This window comes from Eurosta solidaginis, chromosome 1, assembly GCF_040869045.1.
Source record: "Eurosta solidaginis isolate ZX-2024a chromosome 1, ASM4086904v1, whole genome shotgun sequence".
Taxonomy (NCBI): domain Eukaryota; kingdom Metazoa; phylum Arthropoda; class Insecta; order Diptera; family Tephritidae; genus Eurosta; species Eurosta solidaginis.
Genome location: NC_090319.1, coordinates 347,512,792 through 347,532,521, shown reverse-complemented (window position 1 = coordinate 347,532,521; position 19,730 = coordinate 347,512,792). Strand labels below are relative to the sequence as shown.

The 19,730-nt window shown below is 34.3% G+C and overlaps 1 protein-coding gene across 2 annotated transcripts in view; it reads right to left on the bottom strand.

Annotated features, from left to right (window-relative positions):
• Positions 1–1,102: 1,102 nt before the first annotated feature.
• The window catches only part of LOC137244601 (carcinine transporter-like), a 35,655-nt gene continuing 17,027 nt past the window's right edge, over positions 1,103–19,730 (bottom strand). Inside the window, exons 7-12 of one of the 2 annotated variants that reach the window (XM_067773834.1) lie at positions 16,539–16,688; positions 13,246–13,473; positions 13,020–13,147; positions 12,432–12,518; positions 1,829–2,163; positions 1,103–1,752 (exon numbers count right to left, since the gene is read on the bottom strand). In XM_067773834.1, the coding sequence (XP_067629935.1) occupies positions 1,684–1,752; positions 1,829–2,163; positions 12,432–12,518; positions 13,020–13,147; positions 13,246–13,473; positions 16,539–16,688 (997 nt within the window). In that variant the 3' untranslated portion in view covers positions 1,103–1,683. The remainder of the gene's footprint in view (positions 1,753–1,828; positions 2,164–12,431; positions 12,519–13,019; positions 13,148–13,245; positions 13,474–16,538; positions 16,689–19,730) is intronic. The other variant, XM_067773824.1, reaches the window with a different exon arrangement.

The window sequence follows — 19,730 nt, the reverse complement described above, 5'->3', positions numbered from 1 at the left end:
AAATATGGAAATCTCCAAACAGAAAACATTCGACGGTAGAATAATAAACGAACAGATAAACACAATTCCTGACACAATATTCGAGCCTTTAAAACTTGTTTACAGGAAACAACTTAATCCGCAGGTACAACAGACAAACACACAACAACAAAAAAACACAAAAAAATTAGCACACCAAAACAAAAAAACCGACAAAGAAGGTCAAACGACTAAAATCACAGATTTCTACCTATCCCAGTCAGCCACACAAATCGATTAGTAAACCACCCTCGGTTTTGAATGAACACACAGCACATACACATAACTAAATATACACAAGCATCAATTTGACAATACCTGTCATATACCTACGAATTATAAATACAGGACAATCGATAACAACAGATCAGAACGAAAATCGACACTGATGATGGCACAACGCCAAAACCGGTTTGTCTCAAAACAAATTTGACAAGGGATGACGGAAAATCGTTCCAATATACATCATTTATCCACCCTGTCGGAAAATCAACCAAACAAGATAAGCCATTAATTTTAAGTCAAACTTGGGTTGGTCATATTTTCATCGTCGGTGCAAATGCAAAACCTCGAAGAGCTCATTTGCAAAAGGGCGTTAACGACATTTTTGTTTAAAATGAGATACGCTGAACAGAGACTCATGGTATTAAGCTCTATTGAAATGACGGCGTTATTGCGTAACCGCCGTGAATAAAGAGCAGCACAAAAGTGTTCCCAGCATAATTAAGTGCACTATAAAGACAAGATATTGATCTTATTTGAGAGAATAATGTTTCTGAATGTCTGATTCCAAAGATGATGGTTCCAGGCGATAGTTGGACCTCGCATATTCCGTACATGGCAGTCGCTGAAGTTATCATATTTTTGTTCTTTGGATGATCGAGCACCATGTTTTGCCATAGATACGGGTGCAGCCGAAGAAAGCTCTGGTTGCTTTGTTAAAGCTAGGACCCGGATGAGCATTTTACGAGAGGGTTCTGTCCAGTGTAACCCTTACGTATTTTGCTTCCATTGAAAATCTGAATGTGGTGCCACCTAGGGATGGTCCTGGCATAGACAATTTTCTTCTTCTGGTTAAAGGCACTAGGACAGTTTTGCTGGGATCGATATATAGTCGTTTCGTACTACCCTACCTTTCTATGATGCGCAGGGCTTATTGCATATTATTTCCTCGAGCAAACCGATTATGCACATTACTAAGTCATCTGCATATCTTTGTATGTGAAATACATTGGCTTTCATTAACTGAAGCAGATCATCTATGAGTAGATTCAATAAGAGAGTAGAGAGTACACCTCCTTGAGGTGATCTCCTGGTCGCCACAAATGGCTATCCCTCTCAACTTAAAACTGATTTTTTTTGTTCTTTATCATGGATAGCACTCAGCGAATGACTATTGGAATATATCCTTGCCAATTATAGCTTGAGGTGTCGTGTTAGCGAAGCCCAAGTGCCAATAAAAAATAAAAATATTTCTAAACTCCAAAACCTTTTTAATTTTTCTGTTTCCTGACTCATAGACATATGTACCTTCAGACATACCTTCTCGAGAAACGAACTGAAGCTGATTGGTCGATACGACGAGGGCAGTTTCTCAATTTGTTACATATTCACAAATAAATATAGAATTGATTTAATGATTATTTTGAATTTTATTATGCTTATTCAATAAGACTTGTTCAGGATTCTGCGATGTTTTTTTATTGACGGTGTTTTGGGTAGACTGAAAAATTTCTGTGCGAAAAGAATTTTATTAATAAAAAATTTCATTAAGATTTTCTTAATTATGCACTTTCATTCGTTTACTTACATCATTCTTTCCGAAGTTTCTAGCATCTTCCATTGTATCAGGCAGTTTCTTGTGCAAAGTCTCTGGCAGAAATAATGCTCCTATACCACCTACTAAAAACAATGTGCCAAGTATATAGTAAGGTGCACGAATATCAACATTCGTACCCAAGTACATAATGTAAGGGGATATGATTCCCAGAGAATTCGATACAATAGTACCCAATGCAATTCCTGTTTGCCGCATGCAAGTCGGATAGATTTCCATACACTGCAGATTGACCGAATAAAATGTGAGACCGTTGAGGAACTTTATAAATAAGGATGCACCTATCATAATTATCTCATATTTGATATCTGAAAAAGTTGGAGAAAAAAAAGAGTTTTCTTAAATTTTATATATTATTGAATGCAATCCAACAAATTTTCTGAAAATACAGTCATAATAATGTTTTCTTTGGCATTACCTAAAGCATGGCTGCAATACATGAAAAGACTATTCCTTCATCTTGATTGCAAGATCAGTTGTTTTTGATTGAATGAACCGATTTGGCCAAATTTTTGTACCATATGCCAGTGTATCCTAACGCTAAGATTCAAAAAAGAGTTTGACCCTTCTCATGCTTTTTTTTTAAATATCACTCTTTCATTTTGCTTCTAAAATCCCTTGTGGTCATATATACAGCAAAATTCCTTATACTTCATATCCCTTTAAAAAGCCTTGGAAATATGCATAAATAATAAGAACCTTTTTCACCTAGTAGTGAATAGTCCCTTGAGTTGCCTTTCGATACATATTTCCCATTGTGATATAATGCTGAAGAGCAAGCAAACAGAAATTATAGTTCGATCACGGAGCGGGTAGTTTTGGGCTTGGTGACCGACACCAAGCTCGTATAGGCGGAGAAGACGTTTTCTAAACTTAAATCGCCGGGCCCAGATGGCATCTTCCCTAACGTAACTAATTTCAAGTAGAGCAATCCTGAATGACTTAAAAGAGCATTCGAGCGATGCGTAAGACTGAATCATGTACCCCACTCTTACTGAAAACTCGTGCAAATTTCCTACCAAAGGCTGTCAGTCATTTTTATCCCAATGACAACTGTCTCAAAAGCTTAACATCATTTCCTATCAAACCTTCGAAAGGCTGATAGATGTGCATGTAAAGTTCAATATGAATATTAAACTGTTTTCCACAACATGCGTACATCAAAGGCTAGACGACATGACACTGCAAAGGGAGGGTATACATGCAAAACTAGTTTGGAGTATAAGGAGTAAGCCTTATTCGTTTTTGCTAGGCATTGCCGAGGCTTTCAACAATGTCTCTAAATGGGCGATCATGGATGGTCTTACGAACATTGCATTATATCCAGCCCTAACCAGATGGATCGACTGCATGCTAAATTGCAGGAAGATTACAATGCGCGTTGTATGATGCCACGAAAATAGTGGACAAGGGCACGCCACATGGCGGGGTATTATCACCTCTTCTGTGGACGCTGGTCATAAACCAACTGCTTAGGCGGTTCGACAAGGGACCCGTCAATTTTTTGGCGCACGCAGGCACCTATGTATGTACATTTCAGTGCAACGATTGGAAGGAAATGGTATCGTACAAGACGAAGCGAATACCCCCATAGCTTTAGTCTTAAAATATGAGTCTTTACATATTATAGTCAATTGCAACGATTTTAGATATTAAGGATAAAAGCTTGGTTTCTTTAGTTGTTTTTTTTTTTTTATATCTAAACATTAACACAACACGACTGTTTGTTGTTTTCACAAAATTTTTTAGTGCATCTTTATTGTATATCATCCGTCGAACCGCGAAAAACGAATCTTTTCATACTTCACTGAAGATGGGGGTAAGTGTTTGCGGAAACAAAACCATTGTCAACATGCTTTTTCTAAAACGGCATCGCTCTTCGACAGCGTTCAGCAGTGCCATGAAAAATATCTCAGCAAAATTTATCTGGTTAGCCAGAGATTACTTGAAATCAGCATAAGAAATCTAATTAGGTACGATAATTTTTGGGAAAAATCAAAAAATCAGCACACCACAGATTTTTTTTTTTTTTGACTTCTAATGATTTGACAACTAAGCAGCCTAGAGTGATAAAATTCGATCCTATATATAAAGATGGATGCGTATATATGTGCTATGAGCATTCAAAACCGATTATGACGAAAGCTTCTGAGTAGGTTGTTGTTGTGGCCACTCGATATTTTTATGGCTATAAACATTTTTGGGAAGGTAGGCAGGACCATGCATTTGAAGTTTAGTTTTGGCGAAGAGTCCGAAGTTTATGGAGGTAAAGGGAATAAGGTAAGAATAAGAATAAGAGGGAATAATAGAAGATAGAGTCGAAGAGGATGAAATAGAGAGTAATAGTAGGCAAACCGATTTTAAGACAAAATAACGTCTACCAGGTACGCTAGTTTTTTACTCTTACTTTAACCGAGTAAAAATTGTTCGTATATTCAGAACGACCTCGGAAACAGCTTCACTGATTTTAATGAAATTTGGCACATACATAGACGTTCTACTTAGGTGTTGCCACTGAAGATGTTTTCACAAGGTATCCACCTATATACAATTTAAATAAAAATATTTAGTAAGTTATTTTTATTGAGAAGATATGTTTATAACACAATCAAGCCAGATATGCCAATATAGGCATCAAATAAAATGTATTTCACTCCACATTTCAATTGCCACTTAGGGCTGCCACCTCACCTTATTATTTATATCTTTTTGTATATCTACTACTATCGCGTAAACGGCTTAACCCATTTAAATAAAATTTTGTACATAGTAGTATATCACATTCTATGACTTTCTACCGAGGTGTTGAAATTATTAAAAATTACATGGGATGTGCCGATACGGGTATAAAACGAAAGGTATTTCCCACCCGGCCGCCGTGGTGTGTGGGTAGCGTATTCCGCCTACCACACCCAAGATCTTGGGTTCACGCCCCGGGCAACATCAACATTTTAGAAACAAGTTTTTACAATTAGAAGAAAATTGCGCTAAGTGGGGCCGCCACTCGGCAGTTTTTGGCTAGTTCTCCGAGTGTAGTTCCGCCATGAAAAGCTTCTCAGTGAAAACTCGTCTGCCTAGCAGATGCCGCTCGGAGTCGGCATAAAACATGTAGATCCCGCCAATATGTAGGAAAATTTAATAGGGGAACGACGCAAATTGGATGAGAGAAGCTCGGCCTAAAATCTCTTCCGAGCTTATAGCGCTTTACATTTTTATTTATTTATATCACTCCGAATTTCAATAGAGAAATTTTTAAGTAGGGTTGCCACTTAGAGTTGCCACCTAAAGTTAATTTGTATATCTCTTTGTATATCCACTACTATCGCGGAAACGGCCTAACCCATTTGAATGAAATTGTGTATATAGAAAGTGTAAGACATTCGAAGACTTTGTACCTAGGTGTTGCCACTGAGGATATTTTCAAAATATTGCCACATACATGGAATTTAAAAAAAATCAAAAAGATATGCCAATATGGTTATCAACCGAAATGTATTTCACTCCGCATTCCAGCAGAGATATTTTTAAGTTTGGTTGCCACCAAGGGTTGCCTATATCAACATTCAAGTTGATATTTAAAAAATCTTTTATTTTGATTTTGTTTTTAAAAATTTATATTTTGTTTATTTTTGAGTTTAGATATTTTCTAACTAATTAGAATTTTCTTTTTTTGAAGTTATTCAAAATTTTAAGTTAACACGAAAACTCAATTAAAATTATTTTAAAAATTAAAGTAAAGAGTACAAAGTAGTTAACACTATATTTACTCCCCCTCCAAGAAAATTTGAAACAAACAAATTATTAATTAATATTAAATGTAACCTTTTTTTGTTTTTTGTTGTTTAATGTATTTGTATTTAAATTAGTGTTAATAAGTATGTTTGCTGGTTTAAGTAAATCAATTGAAATATTTTTAATAGTATTTTTGTATTGAATTGTAAATGTTTTATGTTTCTTAGAGATAACTTTAAAAGGTCCTTCATAAGGTGATTCTAAATTAGATTTACGAAGAACTTTAACAAAAACATAATCACAATTTTCTAATTGTTTAGGAACGAAAAAATTTTCTTTATTATGATGAAAAACTTTAGAACGAACAAGTGAAAAATATTCTCTTATTTTATGAAGAGCGTCATTAGAAAAATCATGTTCTTTATTACTATTTGAAATAATTAATTCACCAGGTATTCTAAGTGTTTGGCCATAAACAAGTTCAGCAGATGAACATTTTAAATCTTCTTTAATAGAAGTTCGTAAACCAAGTAGAATGAATGGTAAAATGTCAGACCAATGAACCGAGTCGTTTGATGCTATAATTGCTGCTTTTAAAGTTCGATGAAATCTCTCTATCATGCCATTTGCTTGGGGATGGTAAGGAGATGTATGAATTTTATGAGAACCTAAAAGTTTAGTTAATTCTGTAAAAAATTTTGAGGTGAATTGTGAACCTTGATCTACTGTAATATTTAATGGTATACCAAATCGTGGTATATAATTTTGAATAAAAGTTTTTACTATAGTATTTGTTGAAATATCTTTAAGTGGATAAGCTTCAGGTCAACGTGAAAATCTGTCAATAATTGTTAAAATATAACAATTTCCATTTGAAACTGGAAGAGGTCCAACAATATCCATATGAATATGTTCAAAACGGCCTGATGGTATTTGAATTTTTTGGATAGGAGATTTAGTATGTCTTGAAATTTTGGATTTTTGACAATTGATGCAAGATGAAGTCCAATCGTTAATCTCTTTACGCATGTTAGGCCAATAATATTTATTTTGAATTAATTTTCTAGTTGTTCTTATACTTGGATGAGATAATGAGTGAATTTTGTCAAATATAATTCTTCTCATAGAATGTGGAACATAAGGTCGAAAAGGTTGTAGAGAAACATCACACCATATGTTTAAATTAATAATTGGAATATGAATTTCTTTTAAATTATTTTTAGAATTTGGATTAGAAATGGTTTTTTGTAAAAATGTATCAGTTTGCTGTTCTTTATATAAAGTTTCTAAATTTATATCTTGAGTTGAAATTGCATTTATTTCTGGAATACGGGAAAGTGTGTCGGCAACTATGTTGTCTTTTCCACGTATATATTGAATATCATTTGTAAATTGAGCAATATATTCAAGATGACGTAGTTGACGAGGAGATTTATCTACTTTAGAATTTAGAACATGAATTAAAGGTTTATGATCAGTATAAATTGTAAAAGTTCTACCTTCAAGAAAATGTTTAAAATGTTTAATTGAATTATAAATTGCCAAAAGTTCACGATCAAATGTTGAATATTTAGTTTCTGTTGTAGTTAGTTTTCTTGAAAAATAAGCTAAGGGTTCTAGTATATTATTGCTAGTTTGTTGAAGAACTGCTCCAATAGCAACATTTGATGCATCTACTGCTAATGATAAAGTACCATTTTTGTCGAAATGTGTAAGTAAAGTATTTTTAGCAAAAAGTTTTTTAACATTTTCGAAAGCTGTTGTGGTTTCATTTGTCCAATTTAATTGTTTGAGTTTGTTTTTAATTGCATGTGTTAACATTTCATGCAGAGGACTAAGTTCTGTTGCTAACATTTTAATATATCTGTGATAGTAATTTATCATACCTAAAAATTTTTGTAATTTATTTATAGAAATTGGTTTTTCAAAATTTGTTATGATTTCAATTCTATCTAAAGATGGTTTAATACCTTCGCCTGAAATTTCGTAACTTAAAAAATTTAATTTATTTACACCGAGAGTACATTTTGAAGGTTTGATATTTAAATTATATTCTTCAAGTCTTTTGAAAACTGATTTTAAATGATTTATATGTTGATCTTCATTATCACTGGCAATAAGAATGTCATCAATGTATGTAAATACAAAATCGAAATCAGAAAATACTTCATTAATAAAGCGTTGGAAAGTTTGAGCACTGTTTCGTAAACCGAAAGGCATTCTTACGAATTCAAACATTCCAAAAGGGGTAGTTATTGCAGTTTTATGAATGTCTTCTTCTGCCATTGGAATTTGGTGGTAAGCACGCACAAGATCAATTTTGGAAAAAAATTGTTTGTTTTTTAAATCAATTGTTAAATCGTGAATATGTGGTAAAGGATACCGATCTGGTGTAGTAATAAAATTAAGTCTTCGATAGTCTCCGCAAGGTCTCCAATCATTTGGTTCTTTTTTAGGAACGAGATGAAGTGGAGATTCAATAGGAGAATTTGAGGGTCTGCATATACCCGTTTTAACTAAAAATTCAAATTCAGCTTTAGCAATTTTAAGTTTGATTGGATCAAGACGTCTGGGTTTCGAAAATGGTAAAATACCTTTTGTTTCTATCCTGTGAACCGTATGGTGTTTAACTTTTTTAGTATAATCTGGTTCACAGGTAATAGATGGAAATTCATTAAGTAATTTTGAAAACTTATTTTCGACAATAGGAATTTTGAGTGAGAAAATATCAGAAAATCCAGAAGATCCAGTAACTTTAATTTTTGTAGTAGAATCCATTATTTCTTTATTTTTAATATTGACAATAATTCCGAATTTTTCTAAAAAGTTTGCTCCTAAAATTGGTGTATCAATATTCGCAATAATGAATGGAAATTCAAAATCTCTTCTTAAACCTAAATCAATTTTAAGTAGTTTTGTACCGAAAGTTTCAATTGAAGAACCGTTTGCTGCAGTTAAAGTAAGATCAGAATTTCTTTTATAAATTTTAAATTTAGAAAAAGGAATAACTGATACAACTGCACCGGTATCGATAAGAAAATTAAGTTTATTGAATTTATCAAATATGAAGAGGCGACGAGTAGGTTTAATAATAGTTCCATTATCCGTCACCGTCATAATGGATCGTTTCAGTTTAAATTTTGTTCGTAATTTGAATTATGATTTTGATTAAAATTGCATGGGGGTATACATTTGAGAGCGTTATTCTTAATTTTTTTGTGATACCAACAAATAGTTGTTTGTGAATTAAAATTACGATTGTTTGAAAAATTTCTTGATCTTGAAAAATTTCGAGATTTAGATCTATCTCTATCTTTAGATCTTGAACGGATTTGTAATTGATTAATATCATTAGAAATTTTATTTAAATTTTGATAAATAGCCGTAGTTAATTCAGTTAAATTTTTAACGCATTGTTCTAAAATATTATTATTTATACTTGAGACTACAGGAGATTTGGAAGAATGACGTTTGTTGATTAAATCAAAAAGTTTGTCAGCTAAAATAATTACTTCATCTTTATTTTGATTGTTACTAGAAGTTAAATGGATTTGTATTTCTTGTGGCAATTTACGAATCCATAATTTGAAAAGTAATTCTTGACTTACAATGGAGTCAGTACCTATAAGTGATTTCATAAATCTAAATAATTCAGATGGTGAACGATCACCAAGTTCAGTTTTTGAAAATAATTGTTCTAATCGTTTTTCTTCGCTAAGAGAAAATCTTTCACATATAATTTTTTTGATTGTATCATATTTATTAAAAAGAGGAGGAGGGTTAATAACATCTAAAATTTTAGATATAGTATCTCGTTGAAGAGTAATTAGAACATTTTGAAATTTTAAATTATCATCATTGATATTGTTAATTTCAAAATGTCCTTCAACAAGCAAAAACCAGGCATCAGGACAATCTTGCCAAAATTGTGGTAATTTAATAGATTTAGTAGAAGGAAAATTTGTAAAGTTATCTTGTGTTGAAGTATTTTGTGTTGTATTAGAGATGTTGTTTTGTGTTGTATTAATGTTAGAATTTTGAGTTGTATTGTGAGTCATGATGTTATTTGTATGGTTGATATTTTGATTTTCTGCATTTGTAAATTTACGAGTTCGTATTGGTGAACGTAGAACCATATGAAAAGAAATTTAAATGAAAAATTTGAAAATAAGAAAATATTTAAGAATTTTTTGGAAAGGGAGTTAACAATTTAAATACAATATTTAATTTTATATAAAAAATAAATAAATTTAAATAACGTATATTAAAATTTTTAAGATATAAAAATAATCTTAAAATAAATTTGAAATTTAAAAGGTTTAAAATTTTAATTTAAATTATAATTGAAAAATTTTAAATTTAATATTAGAATAAAAATTGTACTTACATAAAATTAAATTTAATAAAAAAATATTAAAATTAATAAGTAGTTGATTGATGATTGGCAATGGCATTTACGTTATTCGAGAAATTTTGATTGTTGATAAATATTTTCGTTTTGATTGTAGTTGGAAGTCTGGCCAGTCTGGTGATTAGAAGGTCTATTGAGTTATGTATATCGATTTCTCTGATGAGCAAATAGCTTTTGAGAAATTGAAGCGATTCAGGCAATGTTTCGAGAAGATTTTTAGATAAATTAACGTATGTAGCTAATATGCTCTCCTCTGATTTCGTTTGGAATACCTCATCAAGAATTGTTGAAAGATATTGCATTGTCATTACAGTCGTCAGTTGGACGACGCGGGTTATTCAAACTATCTACACTCATGTTATATGAACTATTTGGTATAAATGAAATTGTCGATGATGTCGATGATGTATCACTTTGATAAATATGTTGTTGTTTTTCGATAAAGGCACACGCACGTTCACATAATGTTCATAGAATACGCGTAGTATGGATTTAATCGAATTGCCGTCGATTTGTAAGTTAATTAAATGTGCCAAGGAGGTCAATGACAATGGTAGATTAGTTGTTGAATTATTCGTAAAATCAAGTTTTATTAGATTTTTTAACAGCGAAATTTCATCCGGAATTTTCGTAATTTTGTTATCGCGTAAATCGAGAGTAGGTCAGAAGGATCGTTGGTAGGATCGCCAATATATCAACATTCAAGTTGATATTTAAAAAATCTTTTATTTTGATTTTGTTTTTAAAAATTTATATTTTGTTTATTTTTGAGTTTAGATATTTTCTAACTAATTAGAATTTTCTTTTTTTGAAGTTATTCAAAATTTTAAGTTAACACGAAAACTCAATCAAATTATTTTAAAAATTAAAGTAAAGAGTACAAAGTAGTTAACACTATATTGCCCACCTAATTATATATGTATGTATGTTACTCTGTATATCCACTTTATACGCTGTCCATTTATGTATTTTCGGTAAATTGCATGCTCGTGGGAAAATTGAGAATTCAGGGGGTTTTATTGAGGATTATAACGCCGTCCATAATTTGGTTTTCAATTGTTTTTATATGTAGCTTTTTCTAGAGCTAAGCGATCAACTTGCATAAAAGTTCTGCTTATAGAGGAAAACCAAAAGTGCTCACAAAGCAGGGTGTGGAAGGAAGTGTTAGTTTCGAAGTTTTTATTTTAAAATACTTAAAACAGTATAAAGTACAATTTCTAAAGAAATAAAATTAAAATCGACCGAAATAAGTTGATTCTCGATTTTATTATTTGTCATAACAATCCCCAAGACTTTAGGCTGTAATTAATTGTAAAAATCTGGTAAAAGCTGGGCAATCAAGCATAAAGTGATTCGGAGATTCCACCTCACCATCCTCCATACAACTGCAGCAGGATGGAGTTTCCAGTATATTGAGACGTACCGCATGAATACCCATGGGACAGTGCCCTGTCAAAACCCCAATGACCATTGATAGGTGAGCCTTAGTGAACCCAATTATTTCGGCATACCACCTGCCATCCACTTTCGGCCAGAAATATCTTGCTACCCTGTAAGAGGTGGTGTCCGCCCAACGTTTCGCGCCCTAGCTATGGAGAAGTAAACCACAGGTGGCCAGCGGAATCTCGAGCTAGGAGATCTACCGGGGATAGCACTATGGCCTGGGACCCAGATAATCTTAATTGTAAAATAGTTCGATGAAATTGCAAGCGAGGTCAGGCACTCCCAGAAAAAGCTCGATCGCACTGTAATTGAACTCAATGCTTTTATAGCCGTTTGTCTATCAGAGTAGATGTTAATTTCCCTAACCGTAGTAGCACTGGATAGCATTTCATCCACTGCATCCTTAATCGCAGGAACTTCTGCTTGGAATACACTGCATTGATCAGCGAACTTAAACTTGCGGCTTACATTTAGCTCTTGACAAAGGACCCCCCACCAATCTTTCCGACCAACTTCGACACATCCGTTAACAAGTTAACCGGTTCCCTCACAAAGATAATTCCTCTCCCCCCCTCCTCCCTCGAGGGAGTGACTGGGATGAAGGTTGTATAGGCAGCAGTTAGTCCGTCCTGTCCGGGATAAAATCGAAACTGGTAAGGAGGCTAGAGTGTCCGAAGTCAGAAAGACCCTAGCCCATATCACGAAGCATGACTAACTACGGGGCCGCGGCCGCCTTTCCCGCAATATCTATGTTCAGCAATTCATTCAGTGGCAAGTTAGGTGTTGTTCTGAGAGCGCCAGGGATAGCGATCAGCGCCGTCCGTTGCACTGACACTAACATTTTGGAGGTGCGCGACGACGACATATAGAACTAAGTATATTATGCGGATACTTGAATAATACCGATATCGCTCGCCCCGATACTAAATATTAAATAAGTAAGTACCATAAATAACGTATTTTTACCTACACTGGCTTATGAACCCTTACCTGATGCATATATCACCAGTGGTATGCAAGCCACAAATGAAAGTAGAAAAGCGAGACTATTTGTAAAACGACGCCCGTATGTGTCTCCTGGAAGGATAAAGAAATAAATAGTCATTTAGTTCTCATATCGTTTTTCGCTGCTCGTTATCAAATTGCTAAGTTTTAAATTAGCCAAAAAATTAATCATGCATACTCCATTTTGAATTTTTTATTTCCGTATGTATACGGTGGATACACGGCAAAAAACGTAGTCGCGTTTCGAAAAAGCGTATTATATGGATATGAAGTGCGCTTCGAAGTTTTTAATGATATCACTCAAGAGGTATTCAAGTTATCGCTTTTAAAATCCCAAAATTCCTCCAAAAATAAGGTGATGCCACACCATTTTTTAAATATGCTGATTTATATTGCTATATAAATAATGTATTTTCTATATAAAATTAAACTGTTTAAAAACAGACATCGCCTAAAAGTTGAGTGCTTATTTGCATGATATTCGCGGCATTTCTAAGTCCACTGGACCCCCAGGCTCTCGTGTAGGCGATTGTTGTCCTGGATATTAATTGAATTTAATCATTTAATACTTACCCATATATTTTCCTACCGTGTAAGCTGGTATCTCTAACGCACTTTGTATTGCAAAATTAATAAATGGATTTCCACCCATACGTGTACTAAGTAGAACGAGTGTAAAATATGGAATTGTAACCACGCACCTAAATAATAAAGATGAAATATGAGTATTTTATTATAACGTCCTATCTTAAGGGTCTAAGCACAAGCCAGACAATGCACGAATATGCGCTTGACTTACCAACTAAAGCTCATAATAGTGGTATTACGCGTTTGATGCCAGTTACTGAAGAGCGAAGCAATACCGTATGTCATTTCATTGTCTTTCCGCTTAAAGAACATGGCTGCCAGTTCATGTTCAGTCAAATCCACTTGCCGTCCATTAATTTTCGCAATTTTTTTCAATTGCTCGATAGCTTCACCATAGCGATGTTTGCTAATCAACCAACGTGGCGACTCAATGACATATCTATGGAGGAGAAAATTTCATGAAAGAGAAAACATTTTTGTAATAATATACCTAAATTTTTAGGACTACAAGGAAGCAACAAAAGTTAAATTAAAAACGATTCTTTTTTCTCTTTTGGTATAGGGAAACTTCAGCATTTAGTTATTATCCTAAACAAATATGCAATATTTCTATATTGTCGAACTTGAACTCGATGACGACGAAATTATTGTCCACTTACCCATGACGAAGGCCGAATTGCAATAAGCAATTTAAAAAACATAAAAGTGGTGACGAGTTGATACACTCAGAGAAAAACGCCGTTCTAAAATCCAGCACCACCGGACTCAATTCAAGCTTTTCATGTTCTTACTTTTTTGTTCTTGAAAAATGAACGACCTGTTCTTGAGCTGACACCATTTTCTTGAAAAGAGAACGGCTGGTCTTAAGATATGAACAAATGTTCTATTAATGAGAACAATGTTCTTAAATTAAGAACAATGTTCTTAAATAAATTTTTTTTAGTGTTTATTTATTTTGATGTTGATGATGTTATATAATAAAATAAATAATAGTTTTCATTTAATAATACAATTATACAATGACTCTAGACGAGTTCTCATGTACTTGGCGGGCTACATATGATATAACACAATATTTTATTAGTTGAAAACACTTATGTGTAACCGCTTTAACTTAAAGCATGTATGAACCATGATTATGTTGCAAAGAAAAAAAAAAAAAAAAACATTAAAAAACAATGCCTGATTAAATATTTTTAATAAAAGATAAAATTAAGTAAGGGAAAGTTAAGTCGGATGTCCGGCATGAGCAGGTGTTGTGGTTATATGTGATTTAGCCACCAGCATTGTCTTATGATGGAAGATGCTTCTAGTTTGTCTCTGGTAGAGATATATGTATTAAAACGTTTGTTTTCTGTGTTAATTGTTTTCGAGGTGATTATTTTCATATTCGCTCTTCTAAAAATGTGATAGATTATCGGTGTGTGATCTTTATTTTTTATAAATAAATTCCTGTCAAGGTAAAGGAATTATTCTGCGGGTATAAACCCATTTCTAACTGTAAGAGAAAAGTATTCTTCGCTTTCATAGAAGGGTGCACTTATCAGTGTGTTATTGTCATTTTTAAGACAGCGCGGTTCTTAAATTAAGTTCAAGAAAAAAGAAACGGTATAATTCGTGTGTACTACAATGTTAAATACAGCATTGGGCACAAGCTAACAAGCAGTTGTAGTGGCCCAGCGGCTATGATATAGCGATTGCGATCGTGTGGCGCGAGTTCGATCACCGTCCCTGAAGTTTTTAAACAAATTTTTTTATATTCTATTTTTTTAACTCTTATTTTTCGTTGAGTTCCATTCACATATGCGCAGGTAATTCTCAATCTTGTCATGCAATGTTTTAAATATATATTCAGATTGCACCATCAAATAAGAAGAATTTATCAATAAGAGAAATAAACGAAAAAAATGCATATTATGCTTTTTTTTCAAATCGTTTGGAATATAATAATAATTTTTTTGTTATTTTTTTTTTTATTAATGACGAAAAAATTATTTAATAATAAAAAAAATATAAATAAATGAAACCTTCCCACTCCCACCAATGATCAAGCACAAAGCGTTCTTGAATTGAGACCGAAAAATGTTAAATTGACTACAAATCGTTCTCGCAGCGTGAGAACGAAAAATCTTAAATCAAGCCCAAGTAGTAGTTGAAATGAGCACAGAAGGTTCACAAATTAATACCAAAGTGGTCATAAAATACGAACGGTGTGCGTGGAAAAACTGTTCTTAAAACAAACCCATTGGTCACGAGTTAAGAAAAAACTACTTAACAGGCTTTTGTCAAGGAATGTTGTTAATTTTGAACTTGTTTCGTTCGTTTTAGAACGATTTTTTTCTGTGAATGTAAGGCGCATGCATTAGCTTGAGCGCATGCGTCACTATTGAAATCTAAGTACTCTTTACCCAGCCCACAAGACGGGGGATCTTGCAAGCTGCGCCAACTTTCGCGGAAGCAGCCCTTTTAGTACCACATAAAAGGTCCTTTCAAGCATATTGTGTGAAAGATTAAAGCCGCTGAACTCCAATAACTTCAAATTCATGTGCCTCACTCGAAGATCTTTGGCAGCAGCCTCTTAGGTAATTAATAATTTTTGTCTTGTATCAGTAAATTATTTTGTTGACTTGGGAGTCACGGTGGATGCTAAACTTAGCTTCAAACTTCAAATTAATGCTACTGTCAATAAGTCTAGAGGTGTTCTTTCATTCGTGAAACGGTGGTCCAAAGAATTTAGTGACCCTTTTTTAACTAAAGCTCTTTTCATCACTTTGGTTAGACCGATACTAGAATACGAAACAATAGTCTGGAAACGACAATATCGAGTTCATATAGATAGACTTGAATCGATACAAAAGCAATTTGTACTTTTCTCTTTAGAGAATTTTCATTGGGACTCTGCGTATAATCTTCCATCTTATACTAGTCGGTTAAAGCTTATCAATCTTACAATTCTCGCAAGTCGTATAGAAATGCTAGGCGTATTACTTATTTATGACTAAACTACTAAATGGATTGATTTCGGGTCACTTTCTTTTGAACGAAGTAGACATCAATGTCCCATCACGAGCATCAAGACATTACAAACCTCTTCTTTTAAGGCATTGCAGAACTAATTTCGAACCTTTTCGGCTCGAATTCATTTGATATAACGAATTCCCTTTTTACTGTAAAGAAAACTGTCCTATCCTATCTTAACTCATAATAAAATAAAAAAAAATAAAAAATAAAAGAAAAAACCATATATGGAAAAAGCGTTAACTTGTTTAATAATTTCCTATACATATGTAGAATTTCCATTTGTTATGTATAATACTTAGTTGGTGATTTTTATTCTGTAGCTGAGCAGTTTTAGATCTCGACGCTTAACAAACCTCCGCCTATCAACAACTCGGCAAAAACAAAATCCGTGCGTCAAGCAGATGCGTCCCTGGTGTCGGTTGGACGGGTTTTGAAGGGTATTAATCCATTGGGTTTATTATTATTATTAATAAGCTTACGTACTTGTAGAAAATTAGCAGTATTGCTGTCGGTATCATCGAAAGCCACATGAGGATAACCCAGTCACGCAACCACCAATAAAAGAAAGGCAACAACGATGCACCAATAGACCAACCACAACTTTGATAAAAAGCAATTTTGCTGCGGTCTTGCCTGAATCAAGAAATAAAATGTTATAAAATTAAATATGTTTATATGTATATTGCCTTCCTAATCTGGGAGAATTGTTTAAATAATTCGACGTTGCTATCCCCATCGTTACACGTAATGTTAGTATGAAGAAGAAACTCTTACAATATTGCTATAAAAATGAGTTTTGTTAAAAGGGTGCCCTTCAAAAAACGCGATTATCTATAAATAATGTAAGGAATACTCCTTTGGGAGTATAGGACTGCTCCAAATCTATTCTGTATTCAAACAAAAAATGTGCTCCAATTAACATTGCGATGTCCTAGGAGAGGAGTAGGTGATCCCACTCTCGCTTTGTTTGTGAGTATTCCATAGAGTACATACGTGAGAGTACTTTCCAAAGTACTTTCACTGTAGTACTCCATGGAGCACCCACAGAGGATCATATGCCAAAGTACTAAAGAGGAATTGTGTCGGAAAGAATTATCGAAGTGAATTTAATTTAAAATGAAAGTAAATGAAGAGGGGCAATACAACTTTTATATTTTATACTACGAATATTCTTATGTCATTTAGCATTTGCGTGAATAAAGAAACTAATATTTCTCTATACATACTATAGTATGTATACATAAAAGCAGTGCGCTGTTGCATTTTATCAGAGTTGCCAAAGTAAAATTTTATTATTAGTTATTTGCATGCAATATTTTAATTTTGGCAACTCTGTTCGATCGTCATTGTGTCGTGATCACTGTCGTTAAAAAATGAGCTATGATCGGCTGATGGTGGTCCGCAAACGCATTGCAAAGGAGTATTGTTAGAGTACTCCAACATGAAGAAAATGGAACACGTAATCCAACAATTTTTGCAGGGTGTACGTCAAACAATATTTTTAGTGATCGATTTCAATTTTAAATACATATGTACATACGTACAAGTACTTATGCCATCAAAAACATTTATGTAGGTTGTCTGCCTTAATTCTGAGTTCAAAACACATTAGAATTGATGCAGAGCTGGCTAAAATTTATTTGAATAAGAAATAAAATATAAATAATTTTTTTGTCGGTTTTTGTTGTTGTTTTAACAATATTTTACCCCATTCAATAACTGTGAACACTTATAAAATTGCGATCAGAGGCCCCTAACGAGAGTCCAAGGAAACAGGTTTGGACCATAGAGATGTTGCTTATAGAGGCGTAGGTTTCACATTATAATTGAAAAGATGATTGGTGTCATTTGGGGAACAAGCGCATGCAAGGCGTATTTACGTATGTCGATGTTGAGTCTGAACAAATAAGAGTTTAACCAGTTACAATATCCAGAAGAAACTTGAGCCAGTCACCGATTCTGTATATATAAGGCTTCGGCCATCCCTAAGCTTATCTAGTTCAAACGGTTGCATTATCAGGTGTTGGATCTCATCACAGTGCTTACAGATATGTTTCCTTATCCCTATTTATGGCGGGGTGAAACTAAGCATATATTTACTGGGGTGTCCAGATTTGTGACAATTTAGCAAAAACTGTACTTCCGGCATTCCGTTATGCTTTTTTATTTTAAATTGTTATTGTTGTTGTAGCGCTAAAGACATACAACAGCGAGTGTTATCGATGCTGATGGTCAATTTCCAGATATAGATCTGGTAGGTTCCGGTAACTTGCACCATTAAGGTATAAGCCCACCCATCTAGGGAACGATTTAATATGACCACATTGAATTGCCTAGGCTATCCCGCCACAGGTTTTGTGTTGAGTTCTTTTGCTTCGCTATGCAGGTAATACTTAAGGGTCATAATAAGCCATCCCGTAGTAGTTATAAGCACAGCTTTTTGGTATGACTGCACCTTTTTCCAGTGTGTATTTTTTAGACCAGGCGACTAGACTGGCGACGCGAAGCACATGCGTTACGGCAAATTGCGTCTCTAGTTTTTAGCAGCGGTTTTTTATCTTTTTCACAAATGCTGTCGGCAAGCGACTTTGGGATTTTTACCGCGGTGGTAGTGCTATGCATTTCGCGAAAGTCATATTGATAAGGTCTTATTGAAAATTTGAAGTGAAATGGGTGAGCTGGACAGATGACTGGATGACTGGATGACTCTCGTCCGGTAAGTAATTTTCGAGTCTTTAATTTTGGAATTATCCTTCTCGTTTTTCATTGTTCAAGAAAGACAAAGGATTCCAATGACAAGTTGAAAACGTGCGTCAGATAGCTTACTCCCTCATCGCCAAGGTGTTTCAACATTGGCATGACTGTACCGTGCGAGCCTATTGATTAATAGCTTAGCCTTTTTAATAGCTTATTTAGCTGTGGTGGTGACGGCAATAGGCAGCATGTCGAGTTTGTGTTTATGTACCAATCTGTTTGCATGACGTTTCGCCTTGTCTACTGTCGCATTTCTTTGAGTCCGACAGAGTTTTATCGCCAAAGGCGATGGATATTTTATCACTACAATTTGTCGTGTTACCTACGCGATTTTCCGCTTTCCTTGAAATTTAATTACAGAATTTAAGCGCTACGCAAGAGGGGTTGGCGCAGTGACCAGGGTTAGAGACGGGGGGACGCGCCTTGATGGATTTAGGTTTTGCCGTTCGAGCTGACGTACTGCTGCTAGTGTACCTGATGTTGATGGGTTGGTAATACAGTTTTGGCAGAAAAGTGAAACGAATGTACCGGTCGGACGGTTGCCGTTTTTAAGCCCAGGGCATCTATGAAGATGGCATCGGCCAAGGCATGAACTGCATTGCACCGATGTCGCGATCGTAAATATTATAAGCTGGCATACGGAACACACGGTGTGGGGGACTAGGATTTGATAACTTCTTCTTACGCGAGTGTGTGTGTCGGAAAAAAGTCCATGCTACGTAGATTGTAGTGTTGAGTTGTGACGGCCGCGTTAGGTGGAGGCGCCGTTTGGCACGAGCAACAGCGGACGGCTGATGAAAGGTGGCGGAGGTAAGTTTGAGCGTGAATCGGTTGATGTTCTCGGATGTGAACAACAGGAAACCATTTAAGTTTATTAAAAATTTGGTGATCGACGAATGCTGGAATCTAGCCCAGAATATC